The following is a 17,433-nucleotide window of genomic DNA, read 5'->3' as shown; positions in this document are numbered from 1 at the left end:
TCTTTTGGTCTTATCCCAGATCTCTAAGCCATGTTAGCCAGTAAATTCCTCTCTCTTTTTACTCCTCCCTTTCCTTTGATGGACACTACATGTCTACACTTGCCTCCGGAGCGATCAATCCACCAGGGGTCGATTTATCGCGTCTAGTGAAAACGCGATAAATCGACCGCCAAGCACTCTCCCATCAACTCTGGTACTCCGGAGTCGACGGGGGAGTGTCAGCAGTCAACTTGCTGCAGTGAAGACACCATAGTAAGTAGATCTAAGTACGTCGACTTCAGCTACGTAAATAACGTAGCTGAAGTTTCGTAACTTCGATCGATCCCCACCTCCAGCGTAGACCAGGCCTAAGTATTCTGGCCACAGGTGGTAGGCCAGATTGAGACAGAGGGCTCAAATCTCAACTGCAGCCCTGCTGTTGGTACGTTTTTAGAACAGTGGTGGTGGAAGCCCATCTGTAATTCCATCCACCAGATGCACAGGTGACTTGGACTTCCTTTTTTATTTTCAAAGTGAGATTCCCAAACTTTCCTGAGATGATACAGTAAATTCATGCACACTTTTGAAATATCAGAGCTTTTGAAAATATATTGTTTTGAAATATTCTTACAGTCGTATCCTTTTTTCTGTTTATATTAGAGGTAAAGAAGAAAGCTGGCTTTATCACTCCAGTCCCAGGAGGAGTAGGACCCATGACTGTTGCCATGCTCTTGAAGAACACGCTCATTACTGCTAAAAAGCTCATTTACTAGAGAGCTACTGCTACACGAAAAAATGAATCCCAGTCATTCTATTTATTGATACATAAAACATTTATTTTTTACTACAAATATATTTATTTCTACATTGTATTTATTTTTTCATGTAAAATATTATGACTCTGAGAATGATTTACAAAATGTTGCAATACCTTCTGTTACCTCCTGCAGCTGAATTGTGAGTAAAACAAAGTGCAATCACAGCTTTCACATGTGTATTGTTGTTCTGTGAGTCAATCTTGTTTATAAAAAAAAAATGACTAAGATGCTTTTGAAAATTTTACTCTTAAGTCCTATTTTCAAAAGTGACTTAGTCAGTTAGGACCCTAAACTTCATTGAAAGTTAATGACGCTTAAGCTCCTAAATGCTCAATCACCTTTTGAAAATTGAACTTAGGCTCCCAAGTCACTTACACACTTTTGAAAAATTTATTCTAAATCTTGAATTCCTTGCAAATCCAAAACTTCTGTTGATGTCAGTAGGAATTTTGCATGCCCAAGTAATGCAAGATTCCAACCTAAGATTCAACTGCATGCCAGTCATGCTGAAATCATAAAGGTAAATCATAAAGCTCACGTTCAGCATGTAGATTTTTTTTATATTAAAATAAGCTTACACACAAAAGGCCAAATTCTGACCTTATCTACGTACCCAGAAGTCAGTGGAGGCTACGTGCACTAGAATGGAAACCAGAATTTGTCTCCTTCACAATCCAGGCTTTGTTAGCCAAATGTGTTGCTACACATGCAGTGTGTTGTGTTTCTTTTTAAGCATGCTCAGTGTTTGATATGCCCTGATCCTATGATGTGACCATGTATGGATCACTTAGCAGGATCAGGGCTGGGATTAATAAGTCTATAGTAAAACCTACTATAGAAATGTGTCATCGGTAATATAAAAGGGGAGGAAAAGATCATCCAGAATGAAATAGTTGTGTTAAAACTATGAACTGCGTTCCCTCTTGCCTCCTGTGATCAGTTTATGTTCTTAGTCTCTGCCATAAGGCCCAATCCTGGTCCCATGGGAGTTTTGCTATTCACTTCAGTGACCACAGAAGAGTGACATTGGGACGAGGACACTACTGCTATAAAAATAAGAGGCAAACTTGGGAGAATGGGGAATATTTATCTGTATTTAAAGAAGGAATAAAAATGTTGATGCTCACTTATTCATTCAATGAGAGAGAATGTCAGTTCAAAAACTGGATTAGAGTAATCAAATGCGATGTAAAATTAAAATGGGAATGCCAGTGAATACCAATAATAAGCCATTCTGATGATGATTGCATATATTATTAACACTGAGGGCCCACTCCAGCTCCGACTGACGTCAGTTGGTGTCAGATTGGGCCATTGTTTACATCTCTGAATTTCAGTAGAGAGGGTTTTGATTATTTACTCTAATCAAGAGCCATTGATGCTTGCCAGTAGTTTGTAGATTGCCTGAATGAAAAAAGCCCAAATATAATGCTGAATATTTCTTCAATTACAAAAATGTACTTTCTACAATAAAAAAAAAAGTTGGAAAGTTACACTTGTACTGATTTTTCTTATGACCATTTTTTCTGTTTAGTTTTTAAACACCAAATACCTGCTATTTTCGTTAAATGTACATAAAATACAAAAATGAAAAGTAAAAGTATTTCTATTTCTGCTAACATTTTTCTACATATTTAGAAAAATTAATGGTGGCCAAAATAGTATAAACCAAGGAAGTAAATAAAACTGTTGTGCCAAATGAACGGAATAAAATGTTCATTTCTGTAATGTGTTTTTTACAGGAAGAACATTTGAAGCCTGAGGCATAAACCATGTCAACAACCATGTACAAATAATGTCCCAGTCCAGCATACACTTAGGCTTTGTCTACACTAGCACTTTTGTCAGTCAGGGCTGTGAAAAAACATACCCCAGACCGACCTGGTGTGGACAGCACTATGTTAGCGGGAGATGCTCTTCTGCCAACATAGCTACCGCTGTATTTAATTATGCCGGTAGGAGAGCGTCTACACAGACACCTTACAGCGACACAGCTGCAGCAGTACAGATGTGCAGACATAGCCTTAGGCACATGCTTAAATTTAAACACACACATAAGTATTTGCAGGATCCGGGTATAAGGATACAATCCTACTGAACCTATTGATAATGAAGAAGCCACCTTGTGGGTACTGGTTCAATTAAGTTCCTATTGTGTGGGTGGGTGCATGGATGGATAGATATAGAAAATCAAGCTCGCTTGATCCAGCTATCCTCCTGAATTGTGATTTGTTAGCAAGGGTTACCCACCTAGGCATAAAACACAAGCTGCACCCCACGAATGTGCAGGTGTGCAGTGACACAGCACAACTGACAAAGATCAAAACCTCCTGGCTGTAATGCATTCCCAGGAGAGTGAATTAGAATGGGCAAGGCTAACACGCCATTTTCCTCCTGACAAGTGAAGCTCCTGGATCTAATCCGCTGGGTCACTGAGAGGAACACAACACAGAGGAATAACCTGACACAGTGAGAACAGTAGAGATGTACCACAGTATCCTTACATTGTGAAATGTTAGTCCCTCCCTCTAGCTCTCTGTTGAGAAAGTGGAAGTGGCTGCTTGTGTTCTGTGAGCATAACAATGTGTGAGAGTTAGGGCAATGGGACTACTTGCATGTACAAGTGCTTTGCTGGACCAGGGACTGCTGATTAAATTAGTGACCACTGGGAGGGACCACTCCTAATTGTAAACACTAATAGAAATGTAACTGATGTTGTACTATCTTTCAGGTATCTTCTTAGGTACCTATATGGCTTTTGGTGCCCCTTTGGCCTGAGCTGTTAGCCAATATGGAGGGCCTTGCAGGATTGTTTCCATTAGAAAGAGCAGTGAGTGATAGGAGTGAGGTATATTTGTCAGTGCAACCCTGTTTATTTACAAAGAACGTAAACAGAGTCCTGTTTCCCTGCACACAATAGAAACAAACAGGAAGAGTCAGTTTTCTTCCTCACAACTTCCAAGTCTACCTTCCTGCCCAGTAGTCTGCCCAAAGAGAAGCCCTCTTGGTTTCCTTTCACAGCCATGCTACCAGTTCTTCTCTGGCTTTCCCCAGGCTTTCTGCTCACCCCCATAGCGCCAACCAAAGAACGCCCCAACCCCTGCATTTTCAATCAGTTCCAAGGAAACCTCTTGGCATGCATGGCTAAGCCTCTGCCCAGGCCTTACATACAGCCAGTACCTTGGGTGGTGGTCTCCCATTGTTTCAGCTATCACTAAACAAAGAGACATTTCATTGCTCCCTTTTTAGCCTGAATGAGAGGTGGCTAGCACACCCATCAGCTTCAGTGAGGTCTGTGTCTTCTAAGTTCTCAGCTAGTGCCTTAACCATTGGCCAATCCTTCCTCTCTAGGAATAATATAAGCCCCCCAAAATACAAGCCACACAGAAAATATCTCTCATTTGTAAGTAGTACATACGTTTAGTTTCACTGACTTTTGCTTCATTGTATCTTGTTACTCTGCTTTGACAGATACCAGGTTTCTCCATAAAACAGTGTCCTTGCATGCACAATTATGCCTACAGGTAATAGGAAACGGGTGTTTCAAAAGAAAACCCGAACAGATTGCTAGATAATGATAGTTTCCTAAATGAATGTGTGGTTGGCCTGAGGCTTTAGGTTGTTGCCAGATGCACGTTGTTTTTTTTATTGGTCAGAACAGCAGGCGACGCTTCACGGTATATAAGTGCAAGGAAGACACATGAGCACAGGTAAGCAGAACAACCCAGCTCTCTGGAAAGAAGAGAAGAAAACACTGTTAATCTGCTACTAGATATGGCATTTGGAATGCTAATATATATTTTGCTAAGAGGTAGGTTTATTGGGGTTTTTATTGGTGTCTTATAAACATAGGGTTTGTATTTATACATTTGTTTAAGAAAAGTTCACTCATATTTTCTGTAATAAGCAGTGGGGGAAAAAATCCAAAAAGCTCAAAGGAATTCAGAAACAAAATTAGTTTCAGTAGTTTCTGACTTCACTGAATTTTTGGATAAATATGATTTCATTTTGAATCATTTTAAAGAGTATCTATCAGTAGATATGCCTTATATAGCATGTTATAATGAACTGTATTGCATACAATATCAAGTAATTACAATGGGATTTATAAGAGCATGGATATGTATTCGGAGACTATTCAAACAGTAGCTCGTTTTCTGTTCCCCACCGTCATAACTAAGTTGTGAGCAAAGGAATTCAAAGAGGCAAGAACATAATAAAAAGAAATCCTCATTATTTAAGTTTCGGCATTCAGCAGTCCATTTAATGGACCCATTTGTACAGATGAAATAAGCTTCATGCAAAAGTGTTTTCCTGCTAAAGCCAATATGTGTTTGCATTCTACAGCAATGGTAGCGCTGGGTGAAGAGGAAGCTATTACTGTTTCGTTGCTAACCACAGACAGATGGAATAGCTGGGCAAACAACAACACAGAAGGTATTTCTGCTCTGCTCTGTATTGTCTCCAATAAGCCTTTGTAGACTGAAAAAAAAAATCCTATCTACTGAGTGTAGTTGAATTGATAACTACTCTTAACGTGACGGTCGTTTAGTCAAATGGTAGCGTTTATTGTAATGCGAACATTTCTCTACGAGTAGCCCTGTTAGTCTGTGTCAGTAAAAACAAGGAGTCCTTGTGGCACTATAGAGACTAACACATTATTTGGGCATAGGCTTTCGTGGGATATAACCCACTTCGTCGGATGCACGGAGTGGAAAATACAGGGGCAGGTATAAATATACAGCACATGAAAAGATGGGAGTTGCCTTACCAAGTGGAGTTGTCCGTGCTATCAAGGCCAATTCCCGACAGTTGACAAGAAGGGGTGAATATCAACAGAGGGAAAATTATTTTTTGTAGTGACTGGCAGTGGCTGGGTCACTACAAAAAAATAATTTCCCCTCTGTTTATACTTATCCCAAGTTATGCAGGAGGGGGGAGGGCTCCAGCTGGGGGTGTGGGCTCTGGGGAGGGGGCTGGGGATGAGTTTGGGGTGTAGGAGTGTGCTCTGGGCTGGGACCAAGGGGTTTGGAGAGTGGGAGGGGGATCAGGGCTGGGGCAGGGGGTTGGGGCGCAGAGGTGCAGGCTCTGGGTGGCACTTACCTCAAGCGGCTTCCAGAAGCAGCGGCATGTCCCTTCTGCGGCTCCTACGCGGAGGCGCGGCCAGGCAGCTCTGCACACTGCCTCATCCGCAGGCACCACCCCTGCAGTTCCCATTGGCCGTGGTTCCCGGCAAATGAGAGCTGTGGGGGCAGCATTCAGAGCGGAGCCTCCTGGCTGCTCCTATGTGTAGGAGCTGGAGGGTGGCCATGCCGCTGCTTCCGGGAGCCGCGTGAAGTGGCCCCCGACCCTGCTCCCCGGCAGGAGCACCAGAGTGGGGCAAGCCCCCGACCCCGCTCCCCAACGGGAGCTCAAGGGCCAGATTAAAATAGCTGGTGGGCCGTACTTTGCCCTTCCCTGCTGTAGATGGAGCTCATGATGTGGCCTAGAGTGTTTCTCTGTGACATGGGTGTTCTTCCAACATTGGATAAAGAAGAAAAAATGGTGTTCTTTGGTGTCACAGGGTTGTAGACATTTATATGGTGATTCATCGACTAGCCTTGCTGTCTGAAATACTGGTTGTACTAGAGAGAGAGAATTTATTATGGGGCAGATTTTTACAAATGAGAGGTTCACTTGCATGAACAAAGCCACGTGGGCAGCTATACCACCTCAATGTACACTTGCTGTTGTTACGGATATAAAATGGATATTTGCAGTCAGCAAGACAGTGGCTTTAACAATTGCTCACAAATACAGGCATGCAATTGCACACTGGGGTTTGCAGATATAAGTATCAGAGCTGCAGCTGTGTTAATCTGTATCAGCAAAAACAACAAGGAGTCCTTGTGGCACCTTAGAGACTAACACATTTATTTGGGCATAAGCTTCCGTGGACTAAAACCCACTTCATCGGAGTCCTCTGCTTCTAAAAGCCGTAACCCTTTAAGAGTTGGAAGACTGGACTTTGGGGTGGAAGGAAGTGTTTAAAGACTCTTGTGTGAAACTGGCCACATCCTTTCACTCCATTCTTGCAGCTTCCATTTCTAGGCAGGTGGAACAGTCATTAAATACTGAAGTAAGGAAGCTCATAATTAAAGCATGTTAATAACAAACCCTTAGGAAATTAATTAACTCCCAAGCGAATGCCAGGTTGGAAATGGCACTATCCTGTGGGATTGTGGATCCAGTCCCACACCCATCAGCCAGGAACCTTCCTTCTTCCCTAGTCCGCATGTCATATAGTCATCCTCAACTGCAAAAATTAGGGGCTGGTGGGTCACCTTGAGTGGCAAGGTCAGCGGGAGGAAAGAAACAACATGGAGAGACAGGAGACTGGGCTGGCAGCTGCCTGGAAGTTGATAGGGAATATAAGAATTTCTTCCCGCCTGAGGGGGATGTCTTCCAATGTTCGGCAGGAAGGAATTGGGGAGATAGGAAGGGTCTTGTTTTACTCAGAGTGGGACAGAACTGGGAGAGAGTTAGAAGAGCTGGATCACGGATGAAAATCTACATACTCAGCGTCATCAGCTGAGTGCCAGGAACTGAGGGTGAATATACTACTCTCAAAATGCAGGGAAAAGAACGTGTGCAGGCCCACCAGCCAACTCCTGGTGTGTTTTGCACAGCCTATACCAAATAGCCCCCTGATGGATCAGCTGTCACACAGCGGTCCAATAAGTTCTTTGACGCATTTACCTGCATCCCTGGGGATGATTAGTTCTCACCTGCTCAGAAATGGGGCAATATGCATCAAAGATAATGCAGAAGAAATGACGGGTCTCTGTCTGATGCAATTTCTATTAAGTGTATTGCAGTCTGGAGCTAAGGCTGGGCATTTGTAGTTTATACAAATCTACCTCTGGTGCACTCAGTGTTTTTTGGATATTTTGCATGTGGATGCGTGTGCACACGTGGACTCTGTGTGTGTGTGTGTGTGTGTGTGTGTGTGTGTGTGTGTGTGTGTGTGTGTGCTGGTACATATGGTAACTATATAGCATATACACTTAGTTTTTCTTTTATAACAGCTCTGTCATTCTGTGTCAAACTGTAAAATCTGTCAGTTTTGTCATGACCAATCCTTCAGGTATCCATTAGTTTGATTTCATGTCAGATCAGGTCAAATTCACCTCTTTGTATGACTCACATGTGGCAAACATCCATCTATATGCATGCTTATATTGCATATTTTCTTCACATGACTTAAAGGGCAAATGGGAACTAATACCTGGCTCTTATATGATGCTTTTCATTGATAGAGCACAAAATGCTTTGCCAAGGTCAGTATCACTATGTGCTCTTTAAACAGCTTATCTAGTATCTAAGTGGATAATACGATATTTAAATTAGTAGAATTGTCTCCGTATGTGATTAGAAAGAAAGTTTTTCTTTTTGTTTCGGATTGTATAATTCATTTGAATGTAATTCCTCTTAAATTGTAGTGTTACAGTATTTAGCACTTTTAATTTTGTGGTCTGGATTTGAGATCTGATCTTGCAGCCCTTAGTTAGACAAAACTTCCAACGATGTCAGTGGGGGCTTTGTGTGTGTGTGAAACATTACTGTAGGACTGGGCCCTTGAATTACAAGATTTTTCTCTCCAAGCTTTGTCTCAAAACATTTTCTAGGCCTGTTTTCATTCCTGTATTAAATGTATTTAGAATAACAATGAGGTCTGATACAGCTATTTTGTACTTTCATCCTATGAAAATGGAATGCTGCCACCTTTTGGCAACTTGCTATGGTACTTCCATACAAAACCAGGAAGGTTTTTTTTGTGCAGAGTGAAAATATTACAGTTTTATTCTGACAGCGGGAGATTTTGTGCTTTTTTCTATGTAGATTAGCAAATTTTAATGAATGTTTTTAATTTATTTTAACCATTTTGCCATGGCTTTAAGTGAAATATATTTAGCAGAATAATCCTACCTCCCCAGTGTTGGCAACAGGGGGTGCTACTACCCCTGAAATGGATGTTTACTGGCTCCTGGCAGAGCAGATTACTGTCACACCAATGAAAAAGGTCCACCGTCATTATTTTCAATGCACAGCAGTTTGTTGAGAAGGAATTACACAAGCGGTAAAGGGTTATATCAAGCACATAACTCCTGTGTTAGACATTAAGAGCTACACATTACACTCCCCTTAACAGGTTTCAGAGTAGCAGCCGTGTTAGTCTGTATCCGCAAAAAGAACAGGAGTACTTGTGGCACCTTAGAGACTAACAAATTTCTTTGAGCATAAGCTTTCGTGGGCTACAGCCCACTTCACATGCATCCGATGAAGTAGCCTGTAACCCACGAAAGCTTATGCTCAAATAAATTTGTTAGTCTCTAAGATGCCACAAGTACTCCTGTTCCCCTTAACGAGTCTCTCTTCCACAAACATACACAAACAGGCCCTGTGCTAGCCTCACGCAGTTCCTGCTTGGCAAACAGAGAAGGTGGTTACCAATTTTATAGACGACTTCTTCCTTCCAGATCTGTTCTTTTCAGCCCTCTGGTCTGTCTCGGATTCCCCCGAAACAAGGTCTCAGCTGCCTGGAGACCCCTCTGGTTCACCGTCCTACTCAAGCCCATGGAGCAGAGTTTTGACTACTCTGTCTAGCAGCGTTGCTTCTCTAAGTGTTAATTAAGGAATCCCAACAGTAATTTAATTTGCTTGATTTTTATACTTTTTTTTTCCTCAAAGGAGTCACATGTCTTAAGTACACTGCCCTCTGAGTCAGCCGCAAGAGTTGCTACGGAGTGACAGAAAGGGTATGTCTACACCACCCGCAGCGGGCCCATGCCAGCTGGTTCGGGCTTGTGGGCTGGGCCAGTTCCGGGTGTCTAATTACAGTGTAGACCTACCCAAATGCTCCCGCAATCCAGGTTCTGAGTGCATTGTCTGCACAGCCCGGCCCTCCTCAGCTGACCTGCAAGACTACTGCCGAGCCTCTGCTTTGTTGTACTGTCACTTGATTGCTAGGCCAGCCTCTGTTAACATGGGTATGGCTTATAAGCCTGGTCTACACTGGGGGGGGGGGGGGGAATCGATCTAAGATACGCAACTTCAGCTATGAGAATAGCGTAGCTGAAGTCGACGTATCTTAGATCGACTTAGATTGACGTACTTCGCGTCCTCGCCACACAGGATCGACAGCCGCCGCTCCCCCGTCGACTCCGCTTCTGCCTCTCGCAGCGGTGGGGTTCCGGAGTCGACGGGGAGCGCATTCGGGGATCGATTTATCACGTCTAGCTGAGACGTGATAAATCGATCCCTGATAGATCGATCGCTACCTGCCGATCCGGCGGGTAGTGTAGATGTACCCATAGTGTGTGACATTTTACTCTGATTGTTAGATACAGGGTCAAATTCTTTGCTAGCAAGAGTCATTGACTTCCATGGTTACAGCAGCAGAGAGTTTGGCTTCACCACCTAAAAAAGTTCATTTTAAAGTAAGGTGGTTCTTCCCGCTCCAGTAGCATTTCCTGAAAGGGAGGAATAAACCACCTACTTATTTCAAGAATAAATGTCTATGGGCCCTTTCGTCCCCTAAAATACCAAAGCACTTAACAAACCTGAGGCTTGATGCTGCTGCCAATACACATGTTGAGTTGTACTCTTTGCCTCTTTTTGACCTGAGCAGCAGTTTGGAGCTCTGGGGATGTTCAGCTGGGAGATGAAATTGGTGATATCAGGTAGTTATCTGATGCAGTTTTGTTTACAAAGAATGTACAAAGTCCTATGTCTCTGAGTGAGTGCAGAAAACATTAAATAGCAGGAAGCGGCTTCTTAGCGTACAGCTCCAAGCCTCTTTAGCCAACAGACCCCAAAATACTCGGTAGCTTTTTCCAGGGTTACACTGTACTCTAGGGTTGTCACCTTTTTAATTGCTGTAACAGGACTCCTGAGGCCTCACCCTCTTCTCTCCCTCTTCCCCCCAAGGCCCCGCCCCCAGCCCTCACTCCTCTCCCTCCCTCTCCCTGTCGCTCACTGGATCGTCTCCACCTTCCTCCCTCCCCAGCTGGGTCCCCCCTTGCTCCAGGGCTGGGACGGGAGCTCCTGCAGCCTGACAACAAGCCTGCTGCCCCAACTGAGCAGGGGCTGGTGTGGGTTAATGCCCTGGCGCCGCCTCCTTCCCTGCGGTAACTGGACTTTTGGTGTCCAGTCGTTACATCTGACTGGGCACTGCCAGGTCACCTTTTCAACCAGACTTTCCGGTCAAAAACTGAGCACCTGGCAATCCTAAGTAGCACCCGGACACCGAAGCCAAAAACCAGGATGTCCAGGTAAAACCCAGACGGGTGGCAGCCCTACTGTACTCTCTGGCTACTGCTTGGCTGGCTTGCTTTTTGCCTCTGCCTGCCTCGCTGTGTCTGCCTGCCCGCCCGCTCAATCCGAACTCCTGGGCGGGTTCACAAACCCCTTTTGTCTTCGGTCGAGGGGCTTCTGATTAACTCATGAAGGGTGAGTTCGCATCCAGTCTCAAAGAGGTACGTGATTGATGCAATCTCCAGTCCTTCTCAGCAGAACAGTATCTTGGATGGCCGTGGGGCTACTCCCTTAGGGAGCTGCTTCTCAGCTTGAGTAATGGTGACAGGATCAGGCCCTCTATATGTCAGAATGACTCGACTCATCGCTGAAGTGCTTTACGATACAGTGGCACACAAGAGCCATCTAGAGCTGTTTGCACTAGGATGAGAAGAGGAAGAGCTCACCCAGCTCAGAGCAATGTAGCAAGGCAGAATGGAATGACTCTGATTGGAATTTGGTCAGGAAATGGGGGATTAATAATGTCACTCTTGAGAAATGTGTCATGGGATCGTCAGTGACCACAAGTGGTCAGGGCAGGACGTTGGGCTTACATCTCTGACGGCACCTCCAACGAGGTAGAGAACGTGAGCGCCCTGCTGGAGCGTTGTTTCAGCACGTACTCGGAGGGAAGCTTTCCGCTTGACAAAAGACCAATACCAGACTTCAGTTACTTGGAAGCGGTGTTGTTCTTGTCCTGCATGTTTTTTGCTTTTTTTGCGGTCACGACTGAAAGCCGGTGTTGTGAAATATTCAGGTAGGAACTCACTCGGCTATGTCTAAAACAATTCCCCGAAATAACAGACATGGATTGGCCATTCCACCCAATCAATAACTCCTGCAGTCAGGAGACCTGTTCAAACAAATACTTCCTCCGACCAGCAAGCCTTTGACATCTTCCCTTCCTTTTCCCCACCACACCCCTCCATCCTGCGACCCATTACTGTTGGCCTCTGGCTCGTTCTATCAACAAATAGTGATCTATCCACAATCCTGAAGAATGGTCCTGATTTGTGCCATTTATGTAAAAAAATTAGCTGCTAGTGTTGGGAACAAACTACGGGCAAGCTGCCTTAAAGAAATGGTGTTTTGTCCTTTTGATTAAAAATTAATCACATTAGGCCAGATTCAGAAGTAGTGGCTAACAGCAAGGTAAATTACAGCTCCCTGAACCTGCTAATCCCCTGTGCTCCTATCCTGCTGGGTTTCAGGCTGTGTTATGCTGACATTAACTTGGAATGAATCCAGCATATTCATTAAACTTCTGCCCATTTACTAAGAGGAAATCATTTATTTAAAACTGGTGTTGGAAAAACTCCATGCTAAGGTGTCCAGCGTCTCTGTTCTGTTTTAGCTGGCAGTGTCGCTATTGGTCAGCAAATTTTACCTCATCTTAAACGTGTGTGCAATGGGGTTTTCTCTTGTAAATGATCGTACTTTTCAAAATGATGTGATTACTGTTTTCAGACCATTTTATTTCTTCAAATGTAACTTTTCCTCCTCCCCTACGTCTTTCCCAATAGACTACACGGAGGAACCTATTGCTCTGAAGCTTATGAAATCCTGTCTTGAAGAACACAAAAGTTATTGTATTAATGGCCTTTGTGCTTTTCACAGTGAACTCAAGAAACCCATATGCAGGTAAATACACTGAATGTTTAAATAGACGCTCTTGGAGAAGTAGACGAGTTTATATTTGTTTTCCTGTGTATGTTACACATAACATTTATCCCAACTTGCAATCTGATTTGTACGCGGGCATAAGTTTAACATCTGAGTAGATCCACAGAAGCCAGCGTGACCTATGCACTGGGATAGCTCAGTAGTTTGAGCATTGGCCTCCTAAACCCAGGGTTATGAGTTCAATCCTTGACAGGGCCATTTAGGGATCTGGGGCAAAATCAGTACTTGGTCCTGTTAGTGAAGGCAGGGGGCTGGACTCACTGACCTTTCAGGGTCCCTTCCAGTTCTAGGAGATAGGTATATCTCCATATTTAAAGTTGGGCATCATGCAAGTTCAGGTTCTTTATTAACACGACAACGGAGCTGTGACAACATCATACTCTTGGTAATTAAAGCTTACTGGAGAAAGCGAAAGCAGAAGATTCAGGGCTTTCTAGAGCTATTCTTGGCTGTCTATGGGCCCAATGGTCATTACAACAGGTAGGTATCACCAGAGCACTGTTCTCTCACTACCCGCTCTGTCAGGGGGAATTCGCAGCGCACCGGATCCAGCAGCTTTCTGGCATACGGGGTTCCAACTGCAAAAGAGAATCTGCCCACCCCAGTTTAGTTCCCTTCCACATTTTAATTGCAAAGCGTTTAAAATGAATCAAAGGTAATAGGTATCTTACAGTTTCAAGTTAAGATTTTCTGAATACTCTTGGGGATTTTTCTTTTTTTTTTTTTTTCTTTTTAGGTGCCTGACAGGTTACAACGGAGAAAGATGTGAACACTTGACGTTAAATTCGTATGCGCTTAATTCTTATGAGCCCTATATTGCCGTGGGAATTGGCGCTGGAATGTTACTGAGTGGGATCATTGCTCTAATCTATTGCTATGTAAGAAAGAGGTATGGAAAATGGTGTTTTCTGGGGCATGAAAATTGTTATGTGAATTTCTAAACTGTTCAGAATACCTGGAAGCAAGAGCATTATATTAGCCTGAGTGGATAGAGCAGAGGGCTAAGGAATTTGTTCCTGGGTCTGTCCCTCACTTAGTGCGTGATCTTAGACAAGTCACTGAACTGCTCTGTGCCTCTATTTCTGCTTTGGTAACGTGTAAAATTATTCTGAAGCTGCCCACCAGCACTGAGTTCATGGGGACTGCTCATGTGACTTAGGCAAGTAGGATTTGGCTCGGTTTACATCATTACAGTTCTATCGTGTGATTAAATTCACAAATCGGTTATCCATTTTAGGTGCGGGAAGTTGAAATCACCGTACAAAGTCTGAACCGGGGAGACAGCATTGTGAAGATCTGACATAGGATACTTACCGATTTTCCTGTAAATTACAGGAGGTTCCTAGTTGAAAGACCTACCAGTGCCAACAAAATACTAGCAGGTGCCACTGATAACCAGAGACAATGAAAATCCAATAGCCGGTACACAGCTGGCACGCCTGTAGAACTGGCTGGCTTCACTCATTTTGATAAAAGCCTTCGTTGCTTTAATAAAGGTTGTTGGGGGACTTATCTGAGTGGATTGACATGGCTTCCCCTGTTGTTGGACTACAGCTCATTTGTTTTTGGGTGGAGATCTGACTTCTTTTAGCTGCTTATGGTAACTTCAAGCCTTGATTGTTCAACAGGGAAGGGCATTCTGTATGGAGGAAGACAACACTATGTCTCTCAAGGCTCTGAGGCAAAGAATGGAGTTCACGCGCTGCCAAAGGCAAGTAATCAGTCTAGCCCACTTCTGGTTTCCCAATGGCCTATAGTCTGGGTCTGGGCTGACGTGAATACTGCGGATCTCTCAAGTGGGTTAAATGCAATATATGCTTCTATTGCCACAATGGACAAAGGCGGCAAAGGCTTTGCACTGGGAAATGGGTGAGTGAAAAAAGATATAATTAAATCTAAGAAGAATAAAGATCAGCTGATTTTGGAAAACTAACATTGAGAATGAGAGCAGTCCCTGAGATCTTAGAGGACAAAGGGCTCCTGACGTTTTGAGAAGAGTAAAGCTCAAATGGACTACGAAAGTGTTCATCTGGACAACCTTGATCTTCCAGTACATCACACAGCAGCTCCCCACACTCCCAGACTTGTCAGTCAGGCATCTTCTTGCCCAGTGATGTGCACTGCTGGACAAGAGGAACAAGACTCTACTTGCTATGGAAGTTGCAATTTTGTTATAAGGACTCGTTAATACCGTTCTACCCAGCTGGCTTCACTCTCATGGAACTTGTAGTATATCACCATTTAAACAAGAATGAAATGGGTAAAGGAAATATGCCCAGCTCCAACCTGCCAGATTAATATTATGTGCTTTCTTTTTCATCTTCTCGTGCACAAGATGTCTTCAGACGGGGAGTTTTGTTCTTGAGATAGGGAAATAAAATAGATTCAGAGGACAATGGCTCTTGAAAGACTTTGCAGCTTCTAACTGTGAGTTTTGGAATACTGGTGCTGATCATTTTCAACATCGCTCAGAAGGGTTTTCGTTTCAGGTGCTGCACATTGTGGATCCAGATTTCAGCTGCATTTAGACACCCATGGGGAAACAGTGCCTAACTGTGTAAGCGCTAATTTGGGGACATCATTTGTCTTTTGAAAATCAGGCTCCCTTGTTATGTGTATTCACTTTTTCCAAGTGATGCATGTCGTGGGTTATTTTATATAATGTCATTAGTAAGAATTGAAATGCTCACAACAAAATATGTAAGATAGGTCAACATGCACATTTCCCCTTTTAAACTGGACCCTAAATCCTCTAGTATGACCTGCCCTGCTTGATTAGAAGTGCCAGTGTACAATGAATACAATAGCAAGGATGTATTGGCAAGGAGCTGACCTTAGGTGCATTACCATCCATTTCCTCTAGGTTTTGAAGGGCACATTCCTTAAGGCAGGGGTCCCCAACGTGGTGCCCGCGGGTGCCATGGCGCCCACCGGGGCATCTAAGTGCGCCCGCGTACTGGCCGGTGGATGAGCATCTGCCAAAATGCTGCCGAGAAGCTGCTTCTCGGCAGCATTTCGGCGGCGACGCCTATTGACATTGCTGCTTGTCGGCGGCATTTCAGCGGATGCTTGTCTGCCGCCACAGTCCTCCAGGGCTTGTTGTCTGGCACCCACCAGACGAAAAAGGTTGGAGACCACTGTCTTAAGGTATATTGTTTTGGTTTTCCTTTCTCTCAAGGTCAACCTCATTAAACTCTCTAGCTGTCTAGTTAATCATAGAATCATAGAAGATTAGGGTTGGAAGAGACCTCAAGAGGTCATCTAGTCCAATCCCCTGCTCAAAGCAGGACCAACCCCAACTAAATCATCCCAGCCAGGGCTTTGTTAAGCTGGGCCTTAAAAACCTTTAAGGATGGAGATTCCACCACCTCCCAAGGTAACCCATTCCAGTGCTTCACCACCCTCCTAGTGAAATAGTGTTTCCTAATATCCAACCTAGACCTCCCACACTGCAACTTGAGGCCATTGCTCCTTGTTCTGTCATCTACCACCACTGAGAACAGCCGAGCTCCATCCTCTTTGGAACCCCCTTCAGGTAGTTGAAGGGTGCTATCAAATCCCCCCTCACTCCTCTCTTCTCCAGACTAAATAAGCCCAGTTCCCTTACATTATCTTTACTTCTTTCTTCTACACGTTTACAATTTCTCCTCTCTCAATTGTTCCGCTCATAGTAAATTCATCAGTTTGAATCAACTTACTTTGGCTTCATGCTTTTTTAATGAGAGCAAAATCTGGCACGGAACGATTAAATCATTTGGGCAGGTGCTTCACGTAGGCACCTGTTAGAAACTTATGCTCAGCCTGGAGACAGTGGGTTGGACATTTTCTCACCAATCCTGATTTCTCCTGTGAAACTGGCAATGGTCTAATGGGTCAAAGGAGGAAGACTTCAGGTTTTTTGGGTGTCTCTTTACCCAGCAATGATCTTTATGTGCACACACATTATGCAGATTGCACGTGATTCTGTCTGTGCACAGAATTGCTGCGTGCCAGAATACAGACCTACATTAACGAGTTGTTTGAAGGGCACATGTTTTGTGGATATGAACATCAGCAACTTATAACCTTAAAAGATTTACACAGAGAGACGTGTTTTTGTTTGTTTTAACATCCTGGCTGCAATTTTTGAAGCCCATTAGGGTGAGCGGCTGACTTGGCTAAGTGGCCAAGTAAGTACTTAACAGGGTGCATAATTAATGTTCAAAGGGGATGTCAAGGCACATAAGGTGCCTAAAGGTGTGCTCACCTGATTCTTGTGTTTTGTGAGTATGGCGTAGTGTATGAGCAAAGTGGGCAGGGAGATGGCTAAGCAGATTGTGTGGCCTGAAATGGAGGCATGATCAGGGCACACCCAAATTGTTAGGCTCTCTTCCAGGTTCCTCTCTGGTGCCAGGGCAGCACTGGAAAGGCTGTCTAGGGAGAACATCTGAGGCTTCTGCTGATGGAGGAAAAGATCAGTAAAAGAAACACCAGACAAGTGAGTGTTGTAGGTTAGATATTGATCGTATAAGCGAATCTGGGACAGAAAGAAAAGGGAAATGAAATGGGAAAGAGCAGAGAAGGAGAGAGGTGGTGCCCCTGCTTTATTTCTCCACTGCCCTTTCAGTGGGTGACTTTC

The 17,433-nt window shown here is 43.9% G+C and overlaps 2 protein-coding genes across 4 annotated transcripts in view; both read left to right on the top strand.

The window, feature by feature from the left end:
• Positions 1–2,290, top strand: part of MTHFD2L (methylenetetrahydrofolate dehydrogenase (NADP+ dependent) 2 like) — a 63,395-nt gene extending 61,105 nt beyond the window's left edge. For both annotated transcript variants that reach the window (XM_005283994.4, XM_024110125.3), the window contains exon 8: positions 640–2,290. In XM_005283994.4, the coding sequence (XP_005284051.1) occupies positions 640–752 (113 nt within the window). In that variant the 3' untranslated portion in view covers positions 753–2,290. The remainder of the gene's footprint in view (positions 1–639) is intronic.
• A 2,208-nt stretch (positions 2,291–4,498) lies between these two features.
• EPGN (epithelial mitogen) lies at positions 4,499–16,512 on the top strand. Of its 2 annotated transcripts, none has more exons than XM_024110100.3 (5): positions 4,499–4,608; positions 5,145–5,234; positions 12,656–12,773; positions 13,552–13,704; positions 14,053–16,512. In XM_024110100.3, exons 1-5 carry the CDS (start codon positions 4,572–4,574, stop codon positions 14,084–14,086), a joined length of 432 nt encoding a protein of 143 aa, XP_023965868.2. In that variant the 5' UTR covers positions 4,499–4,571; the 3' UTR covers positions 14,087–16,512. The 2 variants fall into 2 exon arrangements, with proteins under 2 accessions (XP_023965868.2, XP_023965867.2); XM_024110099.3 differs by having other exon boundaries at positions 14,444–14,643.
• The last annotated feature ends 921 nt before the right edge of the window (positions 16,513–17,433 follow it).

This window comes from Chrysemys picta, chromosome 5 (assembly GCF_011386835.1).
Source record: "Chrysemys picta bellii isolate R12L10 chromosome 5, ASM1138683v2, whole genome shotgun sequence".
Taxonomy (NCBI): Eukaryota; Metazoa; Chordata; order Testudines; family Emydidae; genus Chrysemys; species Chrysemys picta.
Note: the sequence above shows the minus strand (reverse complement) of the source record. Positions and strands in the feature narration are given on the sequence as shown.

What these genes read in the sequence shown, in the direction of transcription:
- EPGN (XM_024110099.3), top strand. Translation starts at nt 4,572, where the DNA reads ATGGCATTTGGAATGCTAATATATATTTTGCTAAGAG. An exon ending in GGCAAACAACAACACAGAAG is followed by an intron (nt 5,235 to 12,655) that starts GTATTTCTGCTC and finishes CTTTCCCAATAG; the next exon opens with ACTACACGGAGGAACCTATT. An exon ending in CTCAAGAAACCCATATGCAG is followed by an intron (nt 12,774 to 13,551) that starts GTAAATACACTG and finishes TTTTCTTTTTAG; the next exon opens with GTGCCTGACAGGTTACAACG.